Source organism: Catharus ustulatus, chromosome 13 (assembly GCF_009819885.2).
Source record: "Catharus ustulatus isolate bCatUst1 chromosome 13, bCatUst1.pri.v2, whole genome shotgun sequence".
Lineage (NCBI taxonomy): Eukaryota > Metazoa > Chordata > Aves > Passeriformes > Turdidae > Catharus > Catharus ustulatus.
The window spans coordinates 1,159,846-1,178,564 of record NC_046233.1 but is presented as its reverse complement, the minus strand read 5'-3'; the positions used below and the strand labels follow the sequence as shown (position 1 = coordinate 1,178,564).

The following is an 18,719-nucleotide window of genomic DNA, read 5'->3' as shown; positions in this document are numbered from 1 at the left end:
CAACATGGCTGCCCAAGTGAATAATTGTCACACTCCTCCTTGCCACACCCAGCATGGCGGCTCAGGTGCGCCACACCCAACATGGCTGCCCCGCCCTCTCCCGCCGCGGGTCCTCCCGCCGCCAGGGGGCGCCGCGGGGCAGGGCGGGGCCGGCCGGGCCGGGTGACCGCGGCGTCACGTGACGGCGGCGGGGGGAGCCGGGCCCGGACGAGCGCGGGTGTCCCGGAGCGGCCGAGAGCAGCGCCCGGCACAGCCCAGCGCGGCTCGGCACGGCACAGCCCGGCACAGCCCGGCACAGCCCGGCACAGCCCGGCCCGCAGCGTCCCGGCCCGCCGGAGCCATCGCCCGGCCCAACCCGCAGCGCCCCCGGCCCGCCCGCCCGCCGCCACCATGCTGGCGCTGCTGTCCCGGCTGCTCGACTGGTTCCGCTCGCTCTTCTGGAAGGAGGAGATGGAGCTGACCCTGGTGGGGCTGCAGTACTCGGGCAAGACCACCTTCGTCAACGTCATCGCGGTGAGCGGGGCGGCGGCGGGGCCGGCAGCGGCCTGGGCCGGCCTGGGCCGGGGGATGGAGCCGGGCCCGGGGATGGAGCCGGGCCGGGCCGGGCTGTGGGAGCTCTCACTGGGTGGGATGGCTGAGCCCGGGGCTGCCGTGTCTCCCTGAGCCCCTGTGCGCTCACGGGACGCTGATCCCAGAGCAGGGCACGGCCCCAGGGCTCTGGAGCGCCTGGCCGGCGGGTGTCGGTGTGAGCAGATGGGGAGATAACGCTGTGTCCCTTCAGCTGCCGCCTCACTTGGACTGGTTTTCAGTCCTCAATCATTTCAGTGTCAGCATCCACTCACGGTTCTCCTCTTAAATATTTGCTTATCGGTTGCTGAAGCCAATACGGAATAATCTCCCTTCTCTTAAGGTACAGCTTAGCTAAGGAGTGCAGCTCACAAGCACGAGCCCACCAGCAGCAATCTGCTGCTCTGATGTGCCTGGAGCAGGTAAAGGAGGCTGTGGAACACTCCTACACCAGGCTTTGCCATTGCTGAACCAGATAAAGAGAGGCTTTGCCTAGCCTGTTCAGCTTCATCAGTGTCCTGCTCTGCTGATGGATGTGATGGAAGGCATTCCAGGAGACAGTCTGGGAGCTGCTGAAATGGGCAGCCAGGGTTTTGGTGTTTCAGGTGTGAATGACCTGAGTGCGGTGCACCTAGATAAGAAAGCTGATGTCTGCAGCTTTACAGTGAGCACACCTTCAGCTTGTCTTTTGTTTTTTGGGGCTGTGTGCTTAACACCATGGAATACTTGCAGAATGTATTTATTTATGTGCTAATTGAAGGAGTTACTGGCTGGCAAAAGGACTTTTATTCTCTTGCAGTTATGCATCATCCTTGCACATTGACAAACACCCTGGCAAAACACAACCAAGCCATTGTGTAGCTCAGGTGTGAGCACTCAGTGGGCTTCCTGATAATCATGGAAAATGGGTTTTTTAATGAAAAGTAACTTTTCCCTGCCTAGCTGTTAGCTGAAAGTTGCTGGAGTAACCCAGGAGTGCCAGGAGCCTTTTCTTTCACACTCTACCAGTACATCTGGGCTTGGATTTGTAGAGATGGAGCTCTGAAATTGTTGAACAGCCTCGATCTGTGGCTGCTGAGCTGATAGTGCTTGGAGTGTTTCTGCAGCTGGGGGCTCTCTGCAGGCTTTTCATCCTCTGGAGCCCTCCTGGTGATGGCACTTGACAAAAAAACTTCTGTACAGTATCAGCAGCACGTGTTTGGGGAGTTACCTGTGGAACTCAGTGCAGCAGTCAGAGCTGCACATCTACATCCTCTGTAGCTGAGTCCATCTGAGTTGTCTGCAGTGGGAGAAGTTTTCCCTCAGTAAAGCTGGAGTGTGTTTGCAGCCTCCTCTGCGGGGGTTGGATCTTGCAAGGTTTCAGCCACATGTTGGGATCACACCCAGGCGTTTATCTGAGTGAGTGCCATTCAAAGAGCCTTGCAAAACCCCGGGCAAGGAGGAAGCCGTTGAGCCTGCTGACACAGCCTCCTTGGCTGGTTTAGTTTGGAAGCATCAGGTCACAGTTCTGAAGTTTTTAATTAGGAAATCTGGTGAGTCTTTACACAAAAAAAAACAGACAGAGGGGGTTTGCTCAGGTTTGTGTTATTGGTTTAAATAAAATGATAGCATAAGCTTCAGTTACCAGTGCAGAATCACTTTGTAGAGAAGTGCAGTCCATGGCATGCAGAGCTGGCTTTTTATTTGCTTCCTTGACTGACTTTAGTTCAGAGTCTGTGTTTGGGGATAAGTGCAGGAAAAGAACAACTGCTCTCTGCAGGCCAGTTAATGGTCTGGGTGGATGAGGCTGTTGGGATTTCTCAAAACTGAAATGAAAGGAATGACACAGCAAGATGCCCTGTAGGATAGCTCTGAAAGCTGGAGTGCACACCAGGAACCTGCTTGGCTTAGGAGGTTGTGTGCTGCCTAACCAAGGGCTGTTGGCAGTCTCAAACAGTGAGTTTAATCCAATATAAACCTCTAATGTAATTTCTGCCCATCGAATCAGGAATATGGAACCAGAGGGAAAACTCAACCAATTGCACAGGGAAGCTTGGTACAGGCCTGACTGCTGCTGGAGGGAACAGGCCACGAGAGGCAGACAGTCCAGTTCTAGAACAATCCTTTTCTGCATTGGTAAGGGGTTTCAACCTCACCTTCTGACCAGTGTAAACAAACACTTGATTTGTAATCAGACTCAACAAAGGCCTGCAGGGACAGGACAAGAGGGAATGGCTTTGAACTGAGAGATGGAGAGGTTAGATTTGGTATTAGGGGGTCCCAGAGAAGCTGTGGTGCCTCTGGATCCCTCTCTGGGACAGTGGAAGGTGTCCCTGCCCATGACAGGGGGTGGCACTGACTGATGTCCCTTCCAACCCAAAGGCTCCTGTGATCAGTTTGATTAGAGCAGTGTTAGCAGTGAGATCTCGTTAGAGCTGGATTCAGCTAATGCAGCTTCTGCTTTCCTAAGGCTCTGCATTAGTCACTGTCTCTAATTAGATATTAAGCATAAGTTTTCCATGTGCGTGAGTAAACTTGCTCACAAGGGAGGATATCATTTCTTCCTGCTCCTAATTTCCCTAATGTGGATGGCCTGTGGCTCTTGTTCAGAGAAACTGCATGTCATCCCAGGATGGCAGCTGTGGGCTCCTGCTCTGAGCCCTGCAAAGGGTCATTATTTACACTCTGCAGGACCTTGTGGTGCTTGCATGGCCATTCCTGGCCTTCCCTCAGCCCTGGGAGCCGTGGCTGTGCTGCTGTGGGGAGCAGGAGAGGTGAGGGGCTGCTCTGGGCACTGACACAGCTGAAACACGACTCAAGTCACCTGAGCCTGCAGGATGGGGCACCCCTGCAGCCTCACCAGCCTGCTTCATGCACCAGAGGCACCTCCTGGGCTCTCTGCACAAGTTTTGCCCGATGGTAGGTTGATCCTTGATCCAGGTGTTTGGCTCTGGAACAGCTCATTAGCCTGATAATCAGCGAGCAGAGATCTGGAGGGGAGGGAGGAAGTTGGACTTTTCTGATACAGCTATCAGGTTCAAGAGCTAAACTCAGCCTCTCTGTGGTGACAAGGTAAATAAGGTCCCTTTTTAGGATTTGTGTCAGAGCCTGAATTAGTGTGGTTGGTTTTTTAACTTTGGAATACCTGGCAAGTGTTGGAATGAGGCTGTGGTTTCTAGATAGAGGCAATTCCTGAAGTGCCTGTCAACAAAACATTCGTTTGGCCAGCTGGGAGCTGCAACTTCCTTCTGTTCTCATGACTGTTAGAAGTAACTTTGACTTGAAAAAGCCACACCAGAGAAGTGCAGGAAGATACTGCTCTGAAGAGCTCCACTGCTGTTTTAGTGCCTTTTGAACCAGCAGGCAGGCCATAAATCCTGTGTGTTATCACTTGATACACACCGTGGCTAAGGGAGAAGGCTGATAAAATTTGAGGTGTTTCTCAATGGCAGAAGTCTCTTGAAATGCATTGCATCACTTCATTAGCTAATAAAGCTCCTAGGAGGTGACTCAGACCCTTTATTTGAGGTCTTGCTTGCTGTACCCTAGATGGGCTAAAACAGGTGACTGAAATCAGAATCTCCTTTTTTCATCTTGGTCCTGGGTTCCTGTAGAGCACTGTGTAAGCAATGGCATCTGGATAAGGACACTTCCTTGACTATCAGAAACATGAAATGTCCTGAGCTCTTACATGACTGACTTCTAGACAGACACATGCCTTCTTTATGGTAGATATTTGCTAAGCAGTCCATGTCCTCTTAAATACTCAATTAGAGTCAGGGCTGGGGATGTAAAAATGCCTTTTCTTGTCATGTATCAGTGTTTTGGTTTCTGCAGGAATCATTCCTGGAAGTGCTGGTGGGAAGCCTTTCAGGGGCTGAAGCTTCTAATCTGGAGTTCAGCCTTCTGATCATGATCACAAGTAGCTGGAGCACTGAAGAATTTGCTAAAGAAGGAAGCTGGACCATGGAAGTTGATTTGTCCATTTATGCACTGCTTGGTTGAGGCTCTGAGTGTTGCAGAGGAGGCTTAGTGTAGGGGTAGCTTGATATAATGCTAAAATTGCACTGCTTTTTAAATAATTTCTTTCAGAAGACATTTTGGAGACATGCAGCATTTTTTTCTTAGTCTGAGAAGAAAGAAATGTTTAGGGATGAGTAGCAGGGTTTGATGTAATTCTCTGGTTCAGGTGGATTGGGAGTGTCCTGCCTGGATTCCATACTCCAATGTGTTCTCTCCTAGTTGGTTCAGCTTGTTTGTGATCTCATCTAGCTGCATGAAAAGTATTGTGATTAAAGATAAAGCAATCTTTGCTGTGTAATAACAAAGTCTGTATGAAGAAATTGGTCCTATAAAAGTAGTGAATCATGTCAGCTTTATGAGATGCAAACCAAAGGCTGTCCTGACCTCCTCTGATGGCACAAAGAATGTCCTTGTGCAGGCTGTGGAATCAAAATCGAGCTGCTTAGGGGCTGGCAGTCTGGTAGGAGGTGTCCAAGGCCAGGCTGGACAGGGCTGGGAGCAGTCTGGTATAGTGGAAGGTGCCCCTGCCCTTGGGGGAGTGGAACTGGGTGGTCTTTGAGGTTCCTCCCAGTTGAAACCACTCTAGCATTCCACATCTCCCTGGAATTTGAGTTTCTGGCTGGAGCTTATGGTTATGGAAAGGCAGATGAAGAAACCCAAATGTGGTTTTGTTTGGTTTATATTTTTTTGACTCAAGACAGCTGGAAATGGTAGGTTTAATAAGATTGTTATAATATTAATTAAATTATAAAAGAGACTAAACTCACATCCTTTGTAACCTTCTGGAATGGCAGGGAGTGGCAAGTTAAACACTTGTCCTAAGTTTTCTCTGGGAAATGAACTATACCTGTAGCTGACCTGTTCAGGAATGCTGCAGTCTGTGATCTAGTGCTGCTACTGATCCAAGGTGAGTTAAACCCAAACTGATCCATGGAATAAAGTCCCTTAGTTCAGTCTGGAGGCAGTTTTGCTGCTCTGAATAATCCTTATCCAACATAAGTACTCATGTGGGTAAATGGGTTCATGCTGCACTAAAATCTCATGTCTGGGATCTCCAGGAGCTTTGAAGGGAGCATCTCTTAAGCCAGGAGGCTGCAGGATTAGTCCTGTGGGCTCTGTGTGCATGAGGCTCTGAAGTTGGCTCTGTTTAGTCTTCCTGTCCCTTATCTCCCACATGGCCTGGAGTTAACTTTGTTTGGTGACCTTCGGCTTGTGCTGCTGCTGTGTGGTCTGTGTGACCTCGGGGGGCTGAGGCTTCCCTCAGAATCCCTGCTGGGACAGCTCCTGCCTTCCAGGAGCCCTGCAGGGAGCTCAGGGGCTGTGGCTTCCCTAAGAATCCCTGCTGGGACAGCTCCTGCCCTTCAGGAGCCCTGCAGGGAGCTCAGGGGCTGAGGCTTCCCTCAGAATCCCTGCTGGGACAGCTCCTGCCCTTCCAGGAGCCCTGCAGGGAGCTCAGGAGCTGCCTGGTGGGGTGGGCAGGGGGCTGAAAACAAGGCACTGCTGGGTTTGTCAGCAGCTACTCCTGCTGTCCTTGGTGAGTGTTGGAGCAGTGCTGCTGTGTGTGACAGCAGCTTTCCCATCGGGAATTGGAAATGTTGCTGTGCATATCAAACCTGCTCTAAAGCTGGTGGTTTAGAAGGAGAAATCATCTCATTGTGAGCTCACAGTGATAGCACCAAGCACTCTGCTCTGGGAGGGAAGGCTGATCCAAATGAAGTAACTGCTAATAAAAGTATGTTCCTTTTGTTCTGCTCTTCGAGTAGCTTTTGCATATGAATACTCCAAGTTGAAGCTGAATTCCTGGCTTTTTTTCCTCTGAGGAGGTAGTAAATAAAAGCCCTCTAAATTCTGAGTTTAGGGGACTGTTTCTGGGCCAAGACAGTTGGATGTGGCAGCAGAATCCATCAAAGGAGAGCACTGTCTGCTGCTAAAATCCTTCACAATCGTTTTAACCAATTTTTGACCTGTCTTAAAAGAGAAGGTGAGTGCCAGTAGCTTTCTTTGGGTCCTCTGCCTGTGAGCAGAGAACACCCACGCTCACATCAGGGGAAGGTCTTTCAAATGAAGACCTGAGCTGACCCTTATGCTCCTGTCAGCTCTGGGCTGTCCCTCTGCAGAGCAGAGAACAGGCAGCTGAAACTCAACTGAGAGACTGCAGTTTTAAGGTTTTGAGGTTTTCAGCAAGTCAAAACAAGTTTGGGGATGTGCAGCGTGGGTAGAGAGCACTTGGGAAGGGATAAGATGCAGCAGCTTTCCTGAAGATTCTGTAAAAGTTTCCCTGTGGTGGGTCACAGCGATTTCAACATTACATTAAAGATGTGGCAAATGAAGTGCTGCTCCAATCTGCAGGAATCTGTATCCTAAAAGAGCAGTGGGAGAAGATGAAAATGGTGCTGAACAGGCTGCAATTAGTGGGATGACTGGCACAGTGAGTGCTGCAAGGGAGGGCTGTAAACTCCTCACGGGGATGGGCAGGGAGTGTTTGGACAGCCTAGAGCTTGATGAGGATCATGATAAGATTGTTTATGGGTAAGAATCAGGGAGAAGACCAACCAGGCAGATATCCTGCTGGGATTCTCTTCTAGACCACCCAGGCCAGGATGAAGAGGCACCAAAATCCTCCTTGAGCTGCTGGGAGAATTTCACTGTGGCTGGGCATTGTTCTCATAGGGGACCTCAGCTTCCCACATGTCTGCTGGAAATAAACCCAGCAGGGAGGTGATGAGCCCAGGAGGTTCCTGGGATGTGTGTTCCTATTGATAAGAACAGCTCTGGAGAGAAGGATCTGGAAGGATCTGAGTGGGAATAGTTGGCAGCAGCTGGGGTAAGGCTCAGCAGCGCAGAGATGGAGGCTCAGGGAGTGCTTGGGAGTGCTGGGATAGGAGCTGTGGGTGTGGGGTGTGACTGTGGAGGCAGGAATGTGGAGGCAGGAATGCTGTGGTGCTTGAGCAAACCGTGGCAAGTGACCCTTGAGAGGCAGGATTGGTTTGAGGAGCTGACCTGAGCTGCCCCAGCCGTGGCAGCACAGCTGAGCATCAGCTCTGAGCTGAGCTGCTCACTCTGGCTGCAGTGGGCAGCTCCTGGACTGGCATTTTGGGCAGGAATGGGCAGCTCCTGGACTGGCATTCCCACTGGGCACCCACCCTGCCATGGTAGAAGGGGTAGAGTGGCTTCTGAAGCAGTGCTGCAGGCTCTGACCCAAGCTCCTTGTGCAGCCCTGTCCTGCTGGCCACACTGTTCTGACACAAGCCAGGAGCTCTTGTCCTTCAGGGCCACCTGGCCAGGCTTGGTTGCTCCTTGCAGCCTGTGGGCACTCAGGCCCTAACTCTGGGGTGGTGTGTCTGCTTCAGAGATCCCAAGAGGCTTTAAACCCCAGGGAACTTCTCTGGGCAGTGCCAGGGGAGAGGTGCAGACTTTACTGCTCTGATACCAAACCCTAATTAAACAACTGAATGCTTTGGGATCAACCTTAATTTTTCTAAATGTGCTTGACTGTCTGGTTCTATTACACATAATGGATGTAGAGAGCTTCATAATGGCCACTGTGGCTGATTCACCTTCTGCCAAACAGCCAGGGGAGAAATCTGTAGTAGTGTTGAGAAGTCTTGTTATGGCTGCAGGAGGTAGTTGGGAACTTGGCTCTGAAGCTGCTGCAGATGGAAGTATTACAGACAGTAAAACATCTGTCACTGGAGCAGCCATCCAGTGCAGTGCTGTCAGTTGTGTCCCAGCAGGAGTGGTGCTGGATGTGTGCAGGGAGCAGGATCACACACTCTGGAGCTGCCTTTGTCCCTGTTGGGCACTGTGGCCTGGCAGAAGCTGACCCGTCAGGTCCTTCCACTTTGCAGCCTTTAACACTCCTCAGGGAGTCACCCCATACCTGTGGGCTGGAGCTTCCTGCACTAGAGTGATTTATTACTGCAAATGCTGGCCAGAGAGCAGCTTGCATCACAGGGAGCCCTTGTGGATATTTCTAGCTGGCAGGTAACTGGGAGATCCCTGCATGCAGACCTTGGCTCTGTAGGAGCAGTGAATGGCTCTTTTCCTCCCCTTGCCCTGGCTGTCCCTCTGTTCAGCTGTGCAAAGCACTTTCCTGGGTGACTTTGCTCCCCTGGCTACGTCAAGGCTTGAAAAATGATTTCAGTGCTTTTAAGAAATTCACACAAGCTCCAGTACACATGGATTTAACATCCCTGACTTCTTGGCTGTAAAACCTTCCATTGGAAGGCCAATGGTTAGAAAAAGCTTGGGATATTTTACTGTGTAAACCACTTGTGTCAGATAAGCACTAAATTGAACTTTCTCCTTTTTTCTTTTTTTCCAGTCAGGTCAATTCAGTGAAGATATGATTCCTACTGTGGGCTTCAACATGAGGAAGGTTACAAAGGGTAATGTTACAATAAAGGTATGTTGCCATTGTTGACTGTTTTCTTTAGTTTCTGGTTTAAAATTTACATGTTTGCTCTGTTTTGCTTCCAGCCTTGAGGCAAATATAGAAAACTGAAGAGGCTCAGCTAAATCTGTCGAGTAGCTTAAGAAGACATTTATGTTTATTTATGGAGTTTCTGAAATGAGAATCTGTGTGTGATTCCCAGGTTCATGGACTAGTTGAAGCACTGTTGTGATAATGCTGTCTGGCTTAGATCTGAGTGTTTGGGGCCCAGAGATGCTGCTTTCCTGCTCCTCAGTTTGCTTGAGGAAAGGTTTACATCCCAAGGAAAGCTTTAAGTGAATACATTGTATTTTGTGGTGTAACCTTGGTACAGAGGATGTTCTTGCCTCTGGTGCAAGGGGCTGCAGTTTGCATCTCCTGCTGTTGGGCCCTAAGCTCTGAGCAGCTGGGCAAGGGATTATTCCTGTTTAACTTGGGAGAGGCCAAGCAGCTGCTTAAAGAGAAAGGAAAAACTGTTGTGATTTCTTGTCTTATCTTTGCCTGACATGTTTAAACACAGTGCATGGCTAAATTGTCTTTCTCCCCTTGCCTTAAGATTTGGGATATAGGAGGGCAGCCCCGATTCCGGAGCATGTGGGAGCGATATTGCAGAGGAGTTAATGCTATTGTGTAAGTGTCCTTCCTTCACATGTGCTTCTCTTCTCTGGCAGCCTTCCTAACACTGCATGCCTCACTCTGTAGTTCTCTTGTGATTCTGAACCTGCACTGCAACCACACTGACCTTTTTCACCCCGAAGTTCAGGCTCAGGATGGGTTGTTTTATCAGTGTCTGATCTGGAGTACTAACTCCTCCCTGTCTGAACTGAGTGGCAGTGCTGTGTAACTCAAAGCATCTTCCTTCTACTCTGCTCTTAGAGAATTTTTTTTGAAAATATCTTAATTCTTTGCTCAGAAGTCCTAGCTTTGTTTAAAGCCTTGTTGAATGTGCTCAAAGCTGGCAGTGTAAAGCAAAGAGTGATGTTTCTGCAGGAGCTCAATGTCACTGACCTAACCTGAAATTCTCTTTAAAGCTACATGGTAGATGCTGCAGATCGTGACAAAATAGAAGCCTCTCGAAATGAGCTGCACAATCTTCTAGATAAGCCCCAGTTACAAGGAATCCCTGTAAGTAACATCACCCCAAACACCATTAAATGTCTCTGAGGAATGTGCATCACTTGAGCAACTCTGAAGTCTGCCTTGAACTGTGAATTGTAAGGCCCAGCCCTGCTGGTCAGTATAAGCATGAACAATACCTGCCCCCAGTGCCTTAAACCAATTTTTGACCTTCAGTGGTTTTATTTCATTCAGTGCTCACAAGACATAAATACAATTGAAACAGTGGATTAGAGGGTTCCACAGTGTGAGTTTGTGCTACTGACTGCAGGTTAACCACATGTACAGAAGTGTAGAGTAGGTTTGGGGAATCTCAGATGAGTGTCTGCAAATGTTCTCAGGTTTATCAGCTGATGTATTCTCTTGCTTGCTCTTTGAACAGAACAGTTTATTTGTACCCCCTCTTTCCCTGTGACTAGGTCAGTCTTTTTTCCTGATCTGGTTTAACAGAAAATATCTCATTCCATTAGATTTAAGAGGCAGATACAGACTGCTCATGAGACTCCTTTGAAGTGTGTTGGTTTTCTGGGTTTGGTTGGGGATTTTGTCTGTTTGGTTGGGGACTTTTTAAGCAAAGCCAAAACCATTTCCTTCTCTGGATTTCAGGTTCTAGTACTTGGAAATAAGAGAGACCTTCCTAATGCTTTGGATGAGAAACAGCTAATTGAAAAGATGTAAGTCTAACCCTTGCTAAGAAACATTTCTCTTAATAAATTCATGTACCTAGGGTTGTTATTAGATCAGGAAGTTTGCATTTATGAGTGGAAAACCCAGCAACAGCAGGTAACTGAATATTGTACAGAACAAGTCGTGTGGGGAAGGGGAAGAGGAGCAGTTCAGATGTCAGTAAGAGTTCTTGTGTCATGAAATGTGTGCTGAAATGTTCTTTCTTTCCTAGGAACCTTGCTGCTATTCAGGACAGAGAAATCTGCTGCTACTCAATTTCTTGCAAAGAGAAAGATAATATAGGTAACTATTAACCCAGAACACTGACAATTATGAAGTGCTGTCAGGATGGATTGGGGGGATTGTAACTTCTTAAACACAAACCTGCTGTCTTCAGGAAACCAGGAACAAATCAGACCAGTGTGTGAGTGCACTGGTTAAATTCAGCATAACTGCTGATGGCAGTGAGGAAGCCTGACTGGTGCTAAAGTTTTAGGGGTTGTAGTTACCAAAAAATGTCAGTCCCTGTGAAATCTGCTCCTTTCTTCAGTCAGGAAAGAGCTGACTAGTCCATTAGCTTGGCCTAAATTATTTTATTCTTCTGTCAGGTGCTCTCAGCTCTGCCTCACTTGGTGAGGATGCCAAGTACTTGCAGCAAGTTTTTCCTCAAGTCATTGCCTTGACATAGTCACCTTCCCTTGCTGTGTTATCAGAGCAGTTTGTGTTGAGGCATCTGCCAGTCCCTGTTCCCTGCAGCAAACAGAGCCTTTTTCTGGCACACACATCAAATGCTTCAGAACTTGTGGAGTTCAAAGCAGAAACCACGTCCTGTGTCATCTCTGGTGTTTGCCATGAGCTTTGTGAGTAAACTGAGTCCTCTCAGCTGAGTGAAAACAGAATTTAACACCACTTTCCATCCTTTTCCTGATGCCTTCCATGGCTGCCATGGGATTAACACTGCTGCATTTCCAGGGTAACAGGAGCTTGCTGATGAGGAAACTTCAGGGTGATGCTCCCAGGAGAAGCTCTAAGGGATACCAGGATGGCTTTACAGGAAAACCGAATAGTCTGTGGAACAGCTGTGGCTTCCAAGAAGCCCCTGTCACCTTAGCATCAGTTCAAGGCTCAGACATGATGGATGGAAGCACAGATCCCTTCTGTGGAGACCCACATGGGGCTCCCAGCACAGCTGAGCATCACTGAGGCTCTGGGGAGGGAACCGGGGCCTTTCCCTGCCTTAGGAGAGCCTTTCCCAGGCAGGGAGGAGCATGATGCCTTGTACAGGGCTAAACTGCTTTGTTCTCATCAGGGGAGGAGCTGCAGCCTGGCTGAACAGAGCAGTGCTGCTCTAAAATGAATTATTGGAGCCATAGTGAAGTGTCTGATGAAGGAATATCTTTTTCCTCACGATGGACAGAAGTGAGGAACCAGGATGTGTGGGGCAGTGCCACTGTCATTGTTACCTGAAGGGGCAGGGACAGGATCAAAGCATGGACAGCAAGCATCCTAAAAAATCATTCTGTTCATCTGCCCTGGCCATCCTCTAGAGAAGGGCTTGGGTGTTCCTGTGCTGTGTTTGGGACACTGGGATACCAAAGCCTTGCCTCTTACACCAGTACAGACACCTGAATGTGGAACTTCTCTTCTCTCTTCCTGTAGATATCACGCTTCAGTGGCTTATTCAGCATTCAAAATCTAGAAGAAGCTGAAGTCTTCCTGGAATCTCCAGTACCAGTTGGCCATAATCTCAATTGTCCACTTCCCTCCATAATGAGATACTACCCCAAAATCCTGTATCAAGAATCTGCCTTTTCACGGTTCATCTCTCATGTGCACTGCTGAAGACTTGTATTCCTATTCTGTCACAAAACAACTAGAGTTGTCATGATAAAGTCAGCACAAATATTTATTTTACAACCATCTGTGGTGGGAGGGTTGTGGGGGGGGGCTTTTTAAAGAAATATCTCTACCATGTTAACTACGATGGTACACTCTGTTCTGGTTTTTCAGGGCCAGGTTTTTATATGATTTTCAGCAAGTGTTTTATTTCTAGTGTTTAGTGGCTTGGAGATGCTGATGCTTGACAGCATTAAGATTCTGTAAGATGCCACATACAGTAGTTAGAAGACATTTAAGCGTGAGTTGTGGGATACTGATCTCACACATGCATGTGATGTGTGTACGTAAGCAGAGAAGTGGAAACTGTTTGCAGAGGGGAGCACAAGGCGTAGATCAGCATCACTATTCTACAGCTGAGATCCTGTCACTTGAAAAAGAAAACTCTCTTGATGAATTAGGAAAGTCATCTGTTTAAAATCATTCTGTTGCTTCTGTTTAACATTTATGTGGGGGATGGGAATGGACTGTTCTGTCAAACTTTCAAAAATTGGAGTATTCCAGCATGAAAACAAATCACTAGGAACATCAAATACATTTTTCTATCTCCAGATACTCGTGGTCTCTCTCTGAAACCAGAACATGCATTCTGAGCAGCTGCATGACACCCAAATTACTGATGCTGTTGTATCGAGGCAGTTGTTGACCTTTAGCACAATGTGTGTGTAATTGTCAGTGTCTGTCCTGCTCCTGGAATGGCTGGGCACAGTTTCACCTGGTGCTATGGAATACCTGGGCTATTGTGACAACTCTAGACCCGCCTGCTTTCTCCATGTACCCATGTGCAAAGCCTGTCAGATGCAGTGAACCGTTTTGCTGTGTCAAAGCACAAGAGAGCCAATGAATTGATCCTGTCTCTTGACTAGCTCCTGCAGCTTAGGGAAGTGTGTATAAACCCAAGATTGTAATCTTTCTGTAGCTTTACTTTCTCAGTGACTTCAGCATATTTAAAGGGACAGCCTTGCTCAGACTGGTTTGTTCATCCAGCAGTGTCAGTGTAGCTCCTGGTGTGTGCACAGCCGTGGTGCAGCTGCTTGTGTAGCCTCACACTGTGTGTGATTCCTCCCCTCGTGTGGTTTGCATCCCGTGGGAGCCCCGGGCTGGGAGCAGTCAGTCCCCCTCAGCTGTGACAAGTGTTCCTGCAGGCTGCCATGGCCCTCCTGTGTGTCCCAGCTCTGGCACTGCTGCACAGACACTACATGCTGCCTGCCTTCAGTCTGAAGTTGCATTTTAACTTTTTGTCCCCTTTCAGTTCTCTGAAGCATGATTCAATAATCCATACTCTGGTGCTGTAGAGGAGAGGGTGTATTAACTTGCTGCTGTAGTCCTGAGTTCACCAGAACTGCTACAGTTACTTTTATTTAGCAAATTTGCTTGTGCCTATAATAAGGAAACTAAACTAGAATGTGTGAATCTTTGTGGGGGACCAGGTCACTGTTTAGTTAACTGGCCTATAGCTAAACTTGATGTGTTTGGTGTTTATCTACTTCACTGCTTTCAGCGTTTCTGGCATCCAAACACTACCAATTGTTAACCTGTGCATTACTCTCTGCATGTGAACAACTTATACAATTACTGAACTTTGTAAATACGTGAATTTTTTTATTTAGGTGGATGCATATGTTGGTTTACTGCTCTTCAGCTTTATTCAATAAACTTATGTTTTGAGGGTTGTATTGACACTTAACTGCCTGACTTGAGTTGATGTGGCTGAACTCATGGAAAAACACAATGGGATGTCTGTCTGCTCTGCCAAAGATTACAGTGGGGGAAAGATTGATAAATACCTGAGCTGCTTTATATTCTGTGGTTCAACTATTCCAGTGAAATGCTCACAAAACTACCTTTGAGGCCTGGGGCTTGCTCACCTTACCTCAGCAAACTCAGGTAGTCTGAGCAGATTTCAGGGCTTTTTTGTGTGTGTGAAAAGCACGGGTCAGCTGCAGGGTCTGAAGTAGGGGCAGCCTTCTGGAGCTGTTCTCAGCAGAGAAATGCATGTGTCTGCAAGCTTGGTTCTTGTGTCAAGCCTAGAGTAAAACCTTTGTTTTTCTAGCACAAGTGTCAGATCTTGCAGTGCCTGATCATTCTCTGCCAATTAAAGCAGAAAAATTCTTATCTCAGTGGAAAAGTGAGGCTTTTGTTGACTGAGGTCTTGAACGAAATCTTTGCTGTGATTTTAATTCGAAGTTTCACTGACTGTTCTTCCCAAAGGTTTTTGTTGTATTAATTTCTCTTAGGACACTGATTAATTTGTAGGACTGTCTATCAGCATCTTCCAATTAATGGTAAGAAATTGGATGTCTTGTTTCAGGCTTGTCTCCATGTAAGCTTTCAGACTTGTGAGCTGTATCAGGTTAGTGTTTAGTCCTGAGTGCAGGTCTTTGAGCATCCTTCATGTGCACCTCAGCTGGGAAGGACTAGTGAACTGTTAAAGATCCTGTGCACATTTGGGAGTTTCCTGCATGCAGAACAAGCTCCCTGCAGTTCACAGTCCAAGTAAAATGTCTCTAGACCCAAATCTGAAAACAGTGTTAGTGCACTCAGCTTGCCAGCCTGCTTGGTGTGGTAGCAGCAGCAGTCACTCAGTAAATCAGCTGTGGTGTGAACTGTGTGGAACTGGCCCACAGCTCTTTGCTTGATGTGGTGTTTCACTGCCAGTTTTGTTTCTAGGTGTAAATAGCAGGGAGAGACAGGGCCCCCTATGACGTGTGTGCTCTAAAATGTACATTTGCAGCACTGCCCAAAATGCTGTTTCACAGCTGCTCTGCCAGCTGCCCTTGGTTACTCCTGTGGCAGGAAGGAGACCTCAGAGTGGCTGTTTGATTCCAGTGCACAGGGCTGCACTTGGTCTGGTTCTGGTTTTGGTACCTTTCCTTTGAAACAAGGGAAGTGCAGAAGTGTTTCCTTCTCCACACCTTTCAGCCTTGGACTGAAAACAGTACTCATCTGACACTTCATGTCCAAGGTTAAATCTTTCGTGGCCTACTAAAGGTGTGGAGTTCAGGCATTAGCAGTGGTGGTTGCTGATCTTGGATGCTGTAGCTGTGTTGTAGAAATGTAATCTCACCATGATTGCTTGTCTGAGGCTTTGTTGTGAGCATGCACAGTAAAAGAGGCTGATTAAATTTCCCATTCTCTTCACAAAAGTTGCTTTTGGGGATGTATTTTAGTTTTGTAAGTTAGTGCATTTGACATCAACAGCCATAGCCCTGAAACTCTTCTGATGCAGGACTTGACTGCTGGCATGTTAAGAAAAGCAGCTCTTGTGAAAAGGCAGACACTGAGCCAGAGAGAACTTGTGGTGGGGAATAGCTGGAGGCTGGGCAGCAGTCCTGCCTCTGTGACTGGTCCTGGAGCAGCAGTGCTGAGATGGGGAATGTTGTGCTTGTCCTTGTGAGTTTTCCTTGGAGTGTCCCTGTCCTTGCAGCTTCAGTGTGGATGGTGATTCCTTCAGGTTCCTTACAGAGCAGGGGAGTTCCCATCACCCAGGGCCAGCTGCACAGAGCAGCTCTGTCCCACTTGGCATCAGGAAAGATGCACAAATGTGGAGCTGTTCCACGATCCCTGGAACCCATAATCCAGTTTCTCAGTGATTTGTGTTTTTGCATCGTGATGGAAACAGGTTGGAAAGATTTTGTGTGCTGACACATCAAACTGCATAATCTTCACTTTCTGGTAGAAGACAAGGCCAAAGAAAATGCCTTAAACAGTCTCTCTGTTGAATCTAGAATGTTGTGCAGGGATCTGTAATAACCTGAGGTATGGCTTAGCAGGATTACCAAGCTTTTAACTTGCCTGAGGTTCCCTTTGTCGTTGCCATGGCTGTGCAATGGCACGTCCTGGTTTGCTCTGTGCTCCCCCAGCATGCCAGCACTGCTCCCCTGCCTTGCTCCTGCACTGACCCTGAGGAGTGCACCCCAGAAAGGGCTGCACAGCAGGTTTATTTAGCTGTGTTTGTAAGCTGACACAGACAGTGAATCGTGTTCAAGGAAAAGTGTGTGAGTGCCTGAGCTTCAGGGCTTTAGTTCCCAAAGTGTGAGTGCAGAACAGTTTGTGGCACCAGACCAGGACCCTGCAGAGAGAGCTCTGCTGCTCAGGGCTGCAGCTGCTGGGTGTTACAGCGTGTCCTGGTGAAACAGAGGGGTGTTCTCTCACCTGTCACTCCAGTGGCAAACACCAATGGCACTCAGAGGGGCTTTGCACATACTCTTTAAAAGGAGAAGTGAAATACTTGATGTTTTTATTTCCCTCCCAGTGGAAGGTGGGTAAGTAGACCTTTGTGCCAGGATTAGTGCCTTTTAATTATGACATGACAGGTTTTATTCTGTTAAAGGCAACATCTATCATTGTGATAATTTTGAAGTGCTTCAATAAAGTGTTGTTGAAAACCACTTTTTTTGCATATTCATCTGTAGTAGGACAGCTGGTTTTATTATTGTTAGAAATGTCTAAGAACCCTCATTACCTAATTGTGGGAAACATTTGGGTTTCTTTATATCACTTCATCTGGAGAGTGACTTCAAACCTTGTGCTCAGTGCAGGCAACTTTGGGAGGCCAGGCTGTGAAATTCCCATTTCTGATTATTTTTGTTCTGATACTGGAAGCATTGGTTGGTCTCACTTGTGTTTCTCTCTGAAAAGACCCATTGGGTTGAAGTTCCTGAAGTTCCATATTATTCAACATCAATAGAGGAAGAAAAAGTTGTGGTGGTGTGTGAAATGTAAAGCTAAACTTGATACTCACAACAGTCAAAAGAGTAAGTAAACTGTTACAGTGCTTTTGTGTAATTATGTTAACTTGGGATGTGGATAGTGCAGTCTGCAAGAAAGAATGTTCCTCTTTTTAGAATCAATAATGAATTCCCTTCTTGGTTTGAATAACATTTAAAAGATCCATGAATTCTGCAGACTGAGGAAGGGAACTGAAAGACTGTCCAGGCTAGAGGATTTTATCCAAAGTCAGCATCCAGAAGTTAGGCTGGACCACTGAGTTGTGATACTTGGTTTGGGTTTATTTTACTGTTTGTGTTACAGTAATTGGAAAACAAAGATCTGACTTCTGAACTACGGGCTGAAGACAGTTCATTATTGTCTGGTTGTCTGTGCATAATAAGTCCTTTATTTTTTTTCCTGTCTAGGCATTTTTCATGTGTCCCATTTCCTGGTAACACATCAGGCACTTTGGTGAAGGGTGGCTCAGTTCAGTGCCAAGTTCCTGTTCACAGCCACACTCGGATGCTGCTGAGGTTGCTGGAGTAGCTCAGAGCTGGGTTTCCTCTTCACCTCCCCCAGCTGTGCGTTCTTTCTGTCCTTTTGCTTATCTTTGGTTTTACCAGTCCTGCTGGAGTGTGCTGACTCTCACATCCACACCTGGCGTTTGTCAGCTCCTCTATTTCTGCACTCTGGGACCCGCAGCTGTCCCCGAGCCGGTCCCGCAGGGCTGCGGTCACACCTGGTGCTCTGCTCCGTGTTTGTCCGGTCCCTTCTGGCACTGTGGGGTGGAAATCCCTGTGTCCATGCGGGAGCTGGATCACAACCCAGCCTGGCTGCCTCCCACCGCAATTCCCGGGAACCACGCCAATTCCCGGCTCCTGCCCTGCCCGGGGCTCCAGGTCACGCGTGTCACAGAATCCCAGCACCACCGAGGCTGGAAAAGCCTCCAGGAGCAGGGTCCCAGCTGTGCCCGATCCGCACCTTGTCCCTACCCAGAGCTCTGAGTGCCACATCCAGGAATTCCTGGGACACCTCCAGGACTGGGCACCCCGACCTCCTGGGCAGGCCAGTGCCAAAGCCTGACCGCCCTTTCCATGGGGAAATTCCTGCTGCTGTCCCTTCCATGAAGGAATTCATCCGCTCCAGTCGCTGTCACCGGCAGCCCCGCGGCCTTTCCCAGCTCCGCAGCCGCTGTGCCGCAGCCCGGAGCGCTCCGGGGCCGGCTGTGACGGCGGGGCTGGCCCGGTACCGGTCAGGGCCTATGGTCCGGTGGTTGAGCTGGCCCGGTACCGGTCGGGGCCCAGCGCCCGTTCCTGTCCGCGGAGGC

General features: G+C 48.3%; 1 protein-coding gene and 1 long non-coding RNA gene across 2 annotated transcripts; one reads left to right on the top strand and one right to left on the bottom strand.

The window, feature by feature from the left end:
* Window positions 1-334: 334 nt before the first annotated feature.
* On the top strand, window positions 335-17,070 carry ARL8B (ADP ribosylation factor like GTPase 8B). Its single transcript, XM_033071490.1, has 7 exons — window positions 335-513; window positions 8,894-8,974; window positions 9,558-9,631; window positions 10,033-10,126; window positions 10,724-10,791; window positions 11,016-11,086; window positions 12,443-17,070. Exons 1-7 carry the CDS (start codon window positions 391-393, stop codon window positions 12,490-12,492), a joined length of 561 nt encoding a protein of 186 aa, XP_032927381.1. The 5' UTR covers window positions 335-390; the 3' UTR covers window positions 12,493-17,070.
* On the bottom strand, window positions 13,915-18,636 carry LOC117002409. Its single transcript, XR_004419275.1, has 2 exons — window positions 18,374-18,636; window positions 13,915-18,170 (listed from the first exon to the last, which is right to left on the bottom strand). It is a non-coding gene; the product is annotated as an uncharacterized LOC117002409 (long non-coding RNA).
* Between the last annotated feature and the right edge of the window lie 83 nt (window positions 18,637-18,719).